The 8,289-nt window shown below is 36.8% G+C and overlaps 1 protein-coding gene across 1 annotated transcript in view; it reads left to right on the top strand.

Moving 5' to 3' along the window:
- opcml (opioid binding protein/cell adhesion molecule-like) overlaps window positions 1-8,067 on the top strand; it is a 55,978-nt gene extending 47,911 nt beyond the window's left edge. Inside the window, exons 4-7 of the mRNA XM_030792239.1 lie at window positions 5,056-5,190; window positions 5,321-5,441; window positions 6,414-6,565; window positions 7,967-8,067. Of these exons, the coding sequence (XP_030648099.1) occupies window positions 5,056-5,190; window positions 5,321-5,441; window positions 6,414-6,565; window positions 7,967-8,067 (509 nt within the window). The remainder of the gene's footprint in view (window positions 1-5,055; window positions 5,191-5,320; window positions 5,442-6,413; window positions 6,566-7,966) is intronic.
- Window positions 8,068-8,289: the final 222 nt, after the last annotated feature.

Here is an 8,289-nt window from a genome sequence, read left to right on the forward strand (position 1 = left end):
TTTTTCTTTTCTTTTTGGTCAATTTCTTTTCTTATTTGTCCCAAAATAGTTTGTCATGTACTATTATTTACAAAAAAATGAATATTTGTATCTCAAAATGTTCATGTTATATAATAAATTACCTCCACTGTATTTTTCAGACATAATAGCTGAAATTGCTGTACCTTGAATGTGAGTCAAATGTAACCTGTATCTGTGCCTTCAAATAGGCTTTATATTGCAAATGAGTATCTATGTAATGCTTGAAAATTGCTTGACTCCAGATCTCAATGAGAGTACTATATCGCCTCACACAGCTCTCTGTGCAGTAGAGAGAATTAATGAGTAGACCTCCACACAGAAAACGTCTGTGAAGAAATCACAAAGCCTGCTGTGTGGTAGGGAGAATAACGAGACCTTGGTGCAGTATTTACTTATGAGGACACCATTGCACTTCTTGTACAGAGCACAATTAAGTGTAAACAGATGATAACGATGCAAATTTAGAGTAATTGCCAGCTTCAAGCCACCTTTTTATTACCACAGTTACAGTGGGTAGTCCTTCTGACTTCAGGTCTAAATACCAAATATTATGTCTTTTAATTGATTTACTCTGACAAATGATAATTTGAAAACCTATTATAAGGTTCTCTATTCAGTCATGACTGCAAAATTGCAATTAGATGTGTTGACAAACATTAATAATGGTCAGTGGTTGATTAACCAATCATTACCAGGGGGTGAAACTCATTTTATGTGTAATGCCATCCTTTAATGTGTTTATTAGTCTACTGGAAAACACAAAGCCTGCTGAGTGGAAATAAAAGACTCAACCCCAGATAAGAAGAATTTAACAACATGGCGAAAACACAACAGGACAGCCCGTATTTTTTAGAGAAGTGGCCTAGCTTCAGATCATCATCATCAAAAAAAAAAGAAAAGTTAAAATGACCTACATCAATATAGAGAATAATTGACCCACTTTAACATATTTCTTGGGTATGTTTCAAGTAGAAAAAAATATTTTGATCCCATGTGTGAGCCTGTATCTCTCACTTTAAATCACTGAGCATTTTTTTGGTCACCTTATCTATCTGTCAGAGACGTCTTATGATCCTACTGAAACTGAAGCCACACCTTAAAGAGGTATTGCAAAACTACATAAACATAGCCTATATTTTGATTCAGATCAGAATCCAAAATATTGCCAATATCTAATAATTGCACTGAATGCTAAGAACTGACAGATATTAAAATACCTTTTAAATGATTGGACAGTGATGGTATAATGAACTCTCATTTGTTTCACAGCAAACAACCTGTGCTGTTAAAATAAGTGTTGGTCAAGGGGAAAAAAAATAGAAAAAAGAGGAGAAAAAAAAACACCTAAACGTTAGCACTGTTGGAAATATTTAATCATATACACTTAAATAAAACATTTTATGAGACCTATACAATGTGATCTTCCATTCATTTGCGGTGAGTGAAAGATATAAACTATTCATTTGTGTGAGTGCTACAGGGAGAACTGTTTTGTTGATCCTAATCTCAGCAATATAGCTATTGCACCATATCTCATCAGAATTTCGTAGTGGAGAGTGTGTGTGTGTTTTTTTGTTGTTTTTTTTTATCCCTTAGTTGTCTCCAGCCCATCCTTTTTCACCTGAATAATCTTCACTGCATAGACGGACAGTTTTGTAATAATATGTGGATTGCTAGGGGATACTGTATTGGGTTGTTATGAGCCTCATAATGTGTTTTTGTTTGTTTCATAACAGACATTATGCTCTGCAGGTCTGAACTAGAGAGTCAACAACCCAGCCGTTGCTTCTCAAGATCAAACTCTCCAGTCATTACCACAGGTTGAATGAGAACGACGGCCTATGATATGTAGCCGTTTTGTGCTCAGAGAATAACATGGTGTGGTCGACATCAAAAAGTTATCCAAGCAACAAAGGGCAAGTAATCACATAGGTCTGTAGTTCTCAGTACAGAACATTGTGCTATGGATACAGAGGTAAAGGATAGTAATTTCATTTTCTAGAGCAGAAAAATATAAGAGTTTGCCTGACCAAAGCATTATTGATATGGTAAAACAGGTAAAAATACAAACACACACACACACACAAGTCTGAATGACTTTCATACTCTTAGAAGAAAAAGAAAAGCTGCGAATGAATGAACAAACCCATCTCACATTAAACGCCCACTGGGTGGGGGGGCGGGGGGGGGGATGATACTGTGTCAGTGCTGTGAAAATCTAATCTCGCGTTTTGTTTTGTTGTTTTATTCCTTTTCTTGAAGCACATTTATATTTACACAACACATGTTTGCATTAGCATTTTATCTAAAACCACACAAGGGTAACTTCTATCTGCTTTAAAAATATTCCGTTTAAATAGAGGTATCAAACAAGCTTTCCTGTAGATTTGGGCTTCCTCCAATTTACAAACACACCTCATTCACTTTTTTGTGTGATCAACGTTTTATTAACGGAGAAAAAGAAGTCGGTCCACACATACACATAAACAACACTGCAAAACAATACAACAGAAGAAGAGAAAAAAACTGCCTAAAAAGCCCAATCTATGTACAAATTGCTGAGGCCTTGCACAGTATCATGCTACATATGATTAAACCAAAAAGTTACACATGTAAATGAATAAATGAACAGATTTAGCAATACAGCTTCTTGACACAGGATCAGAAGGTTGTGGATGTGTGGCTATAGGAAAGGCAGGATTAATGGGAGGAACTATGAGGTAATCCCAAGCATCTACACCAGAGACACATGCTTCATTCATTATAGCTAATGGTCGTTCCATGGTAGCTATGCTTCTATAGCGAACCAACCACTCTCGCATTGAAAGAGAGTGAGCCATGAATGTATCATGGTCTTCTTAGCAGCAGATAATCCAAATTTAATCTTTTGATTAGATAATCTGAGATTAAGGGAAGAATCATGAGATAAAAATGATGTGGAGGAGGCCTCAGACCAGAGCTGGGACACCAATAGGCTGTCCCAGAATACCGTATGTGAACATATGTACCAATGGAGTTTTCATTTCATTCTGTACATTCTGAGCTATCAGTGAGTTTTGTTTTGAATTGTCTGAATTGGGAGGTATAAATTTTAAGAATTAATATATAGTAAATGAACTTATGTGCTGGCCTTTTTTGAGGACATTAGTCTAAATGGTAATACATGAATCCAAATGGTAACCCAATAATGTTCCTGGCCCAGTGCTTTAACATCTGGATTCCAGGTCTCAGTCACTCCCAGGTGTCTTACATAGTGCTGAGTTTGTTATATGGTAGAGACAAGCTCACCAGTAGATGTTAAAGGTTTAAGCTATGCACTCAAAGGATGAGAAAGTAAAGGATCATCCCATTGGGACACCATAGGCACGGAGAGATGATCTCAGTTGCACATACAAAAACCATGAAAAGCCACAGAGGCGGAATCATTCTTTAAGATCTGGAAATGAAAGTAAACCATTCTGGCTATATATATCCCGAGAAATGTAAACAACCACAGAAACTCACGAGGTATCAGTATGCAGCCTACAATTCTGTAGCAGGTTTTAATTACACCATAGCGGAGAACTGTCACAAAACATAAGCTTGCAACCCTTTTGCTTTTGAACAGCAGACGAGATGTACAGGGAATTAGCAAACGATGGGTCTGAAATTTTTAATTGCTAATTTCGGTTTAACACCAGAAAACAATATATCCTCAAGTCTATGTGGGGCTACTCACATCTGCTCAATCTGACACCGGGGACTAAAAGAGGATCGGTCACGCTAGGTTCTTAGTGCTTTCATTTGGAAAGGCCAGTGGTATAACTTATAATGGGGTACAGCCAAACCACCGGAGGATGTGCAACGTTGAAATGCACATAATTTATGAAATATAAATGGTAGGTGTAGAACGTTTAATAAAGGGGATTATTTTTTGTCATACCAGCTCACACTAGGCACGAGACGTGAATTAACCATCTTCGTTGTGGTTTGGACTGACTACACCTCAGTACAGAAATGAGTTTTTTGCAAAGCTTTTGCATTTCTTTGGGATAACAATGATAGTAATTCAAAAAGAATTCCAAAATGACATCAATTTATTATCTCCATATCACTTTTCCTGTCTTTATATTTCCCAATGTCGTGGTACAAGAAAAAAAAGAAAGAAAGAAAGAAAAGAAAAAGAAAAAGAAAAGGAAAAGAGTGAATACGAGTGAAAAGTTGAGTGTATCTGTCCCACAGCCTTCTCAGTGAATGTCTGCCCAGCCTTACAATGAGAGTGCAGAGTGTTAATGAGATCATTTTAACGTTGCCTTATTACCGTGTGTGACATTTGCACTGATTGGGAATGGTTTATCTGTAACTGAAGGTGAAAACACATTTCAGCCCCCACGGGGAATTAACTGGAACTGACATGTTGCATGAGGTTATCATAGGACTGATGATTTTTTTTTTTTTTTTTTTAACTGCTTTTTAACTGTGCCTGACTTGCTCCAGTGTAAATGTATATTTACTGTAAAGCGGGTAATGATCAATATGTGGTTTGTGCAAATATGTGATCAGCGCACACTCATTTAGAGTAGAGGGATCGCTACATTTACATGTTGTAATTATTATACATAGATTTTTTTTTCTCTGCTTAGGGCAGTGTCTCTAAATATGGATATGGGCAGTAACACAGAAATACCATCCAAATTGCAAGCTTCTATATTTAAATCGTAACATGCCTATTTTTGTGGTATTCCATGCTTTTGAAGACATCATAATGACTTTTGTCTTGCTCAAAGGCAAAATAAAATCAATCAAAATCAGGATATAATGGAGGAAGTCATTATATATGTTGCCAACAGTATTTCTTTAAACAGAGTACGCGGAGCAGCGTTAGAGAAACTCCGACTCCAAACGTGTTGAAGCTCAGCCAGATATTCAGTTCATATTTGTGTTCAGTCGTGAATGTGCAGTCGCACACTGGACGTTACAAGAGTAATCAAACAAATAAAGAATTAATATGTCTCATAATTGATCCTGTGTCTTGCTTTTTTTTTTCCCCCCCAGGGCATAAATTCATTACCGAGGGAGAATTTGTTGAGATGACAGCGATTACCAAAGAGCAGTCAGGAGTGTACGAGTGCATCTCCTCAAATGATATTTCAGCCCCTGATGTGAGGACGTTGCAAGTTACAGTCAATTGTAAGACAGAGAAATGTAACACAAACAAACCCACACAAAACACTGCATTCTTTTGAACAAGTGATGTAATATGTATTAAAAAATCAAGCTCTGATCCTCGTGTGTTCATTTAATATGATTTATCTGACAGATCCTCCAATCATCTCCAAAGCCAGGAGCACAGGCACTCCGGTGGGTCAGAGAGGTGTCCTGCAGTGTGAAGCTTCAGCGGTTCCCCTGGCAGATTTTGAATGGTACAAAGAAGACCGCAGGTAGGTTTTATCCTTAAAACAACACGTTTAAAGGGGAAATTAGTGTTCTTTATATTTGAGACCATTATTATCCACTTTTGTTGAAATCATTGCTTGGATTTTTTATGAAACATTATTTCAGTGGGACAGTATTTACCAGTGTTTGTTTGTATGGTTGGAAAGCAGAATAACTGAGTGCAAACAGATTTATATTCTGAGTTAAATGACATTAGTGAAAAATGCAGTTCTGTCTTGTTTCCTGTGAGAACAAATGAGAAAAAGGTTGCATCAATAAGGTCACATATCACATAGATGACCTTGCATATTCAAGGAAACCAATTTGACATTTTAAAAATCGTTTATCTGGAAATGTACCGTTGAATCTACCGTCATTAATGGCATATTAAACTAATGTAGATTTATATCGGGGTTATTGCAGAGAATTAGCATTTTTGATGAAAAATTCAAAGGCTTGATCAATAAGCCATTAGAAGAAGTGATGTGAACAACAAACAACAACAGCAATAAAAACAACAAAAAATGTTCTTTGGTTTTTTTTTGTTGTTGTTGTTGTTTTTGTTTTCCATCCTGCTCCTTGAAAAAACAAAACTCATACTGTTTATTACTACATCTCCTGAGCTGAAAAGCTAGGTCATGACAGGATACCTGCAGAAGTTGTCTTTTTGTCTTTAGAATTAGATCAGTGTTTTGGAGGCAGAATTTGTGGATGCGCCCTCTGAAGTTGTGGATCAGTGGTGGATAACCTTTGTTATTGAGGTCTACAAAAACAGCCAGGAGCAAAGGTTCAAAACTCAGAGGAGGACAACATCACAGAGGCTTCACATTTCAGAGAACTGTCATTAAAATTCGACGTGGAGAATTTACTGAACTTATTTGCACTGTCAACAATGGGGGCTTATTAAAACATATGCAAGTATGAAAATGATGTCATTTCAAACCCTGTTTTTGTTGTTAATTTTTTTTTTTTTGTAGACTCTTCAATGGACTTAATGGTGTTAAAATTGAAAACAGAGGTAAACAATCCAGGCTTATCTTTTTCAACGTCTCTGAGGAGGACTACGGAAACTACACCTGTGTAGCCACGAACATATTGGGAATTACGAATGCAAGCATCATTTTGTACGGTAAGAGCGTTTTAATGATTTTAAAAACACATAACGATCACCCACGAGTGTACAGTTTGAATCCCCAAAGTGGGCTATTCCTAACTCTCTGCACTTGCACATTTGAAAACCAGCACGATGCTACATTAAGGAAGTTAATAGCTGTTTTGGGCTTTTGACTGGGCTTTTGAGTCCCCTGCTTCTGTTCTTTCTTAAATGTTCATGCCAATCACCTGTGAAAAAATTTAGCCACTGTGTGATTTTAAGAATTGTCTATGCAATAGGTGTTATTTCTCTGGTTGCACAAGAGAGTCCCTTGGGGCTGTAATTTTAAGTTCTCTTGAAATTGAAGAAGTTGCAGTCTGACTCACCATTTTTTTTTTTTTTTTGCTTTGATTTTTTTTTCTGTTTTTTTCTTGCTTGTCTGTTTTTGGTTGGCAGGGGTGGGGTTGATTAAGCTGATTATATCCTTGAGTTTTCATGGGTAGTTTAAATAAATATGATAAAAGTTAGAGGACAGTTGGGAGAGTTTAGAGGAATGCTGTTCATGAAAAATAACATGAATAGAATATGTTTTATAAGAGTCTTATTTGCATAATAGTCAATCAGGATGGCATAACTATTTTTGCCTTTCCCTCCTGAATTCAATTAAAAACATCACCCTATCAAATTATTTCTCTCTCAACTCTGCAGGATTCAGCAATTAGAAGATTCATTTCAAGTGCTTCCCAATGCTTGAGGAAAAAAAAAACAGGTTTAGCGACATTTTGTGTAAATATTCTGAAAACCCTGTCTGGGTTTTTAGAAGTTCATGCAACTGCATTCACAGAATGTTCAAAGTATGTAGTTTAAAAAAGTGGCCAAGCATTGTTATAAACAGAAAGTCGAGGCATGTAACTGAATTGTTCCAGTCACAGCAGTTGGCACCAATTTTATTCGTGATTTTTCCGCAACTAGGAAGTTGTGAGGATTTGACTGATGTAATTAAAGAGTACTCTTTGCTTTCAGGTCTTATTTACATTGCTATACATAATAGGTATTTGGGCCCTGAGTCTAATGAAAAGTAGCTATGAGTGTTTGAATATGTCTGGGGGTACCTCTTGTGGCCCCCTCACATCTCTAGTTGACATGGAAATTACCCAATGGGCCTTGTCAAGTAAATAGCATGGTTTCTTCTGTGTAGATCCCCATGTGTTTTATTGAAATGACTGTTTCTGTCTCTCTGTGTAAGGGCACATATGCCTTAGTTTTATGCGTGTTGCAGTTATGCTACTTCCTTAGCACATGAGTGGGGATCTGACAGTCTCATATATGTATGTGTCACATTCTATTATTGCTCTTGGTGTTTTGAAATATTTTAATGTGGCTTCTGTGACCTGTTATGATACAGTCAATTCAGCCTGATCTGTCTTGATCCTACAGGCCCAGGAGCGATACATGATGTGAGCCGTGCAGCCCTGTCCATACCTACTTCACTCTCTTTCCTTGTGACATTAATTGCGTTGTCCCTGCACAAGTTTTGATGAAAAAGAGACCACAGCCCTTCAGCTTCTCTCACAAAGACAGACTTTAATTCCCGTAAAATAGGAGGAGATTTTTTAATGATTATTATGATTGTTGATGTTTATTGTTAATTTGACCTTTTTGGCCTTACATTATACTTTGCCGATGCTTTGATTACATTTTAAATTCTTTATTTGTTTATTTATTTTGAAGGGGAGGTAAGGGGGAATGAATTGGATCTG

The sequence above is a fragment of the Chanos chanos genome, chromosome 15, assembly GCF_902362185.1.
Source record: "Chanos chanos chromosome 15, fChaCha1.1, whole genome shotgun sequence".
Classification (NCBI taxonomy): Eukaryota; Metazoa; Chordata; class Actinopteri; order Gonorynchiformes; family Chanidae; genus Chanos; species Chanos chanos.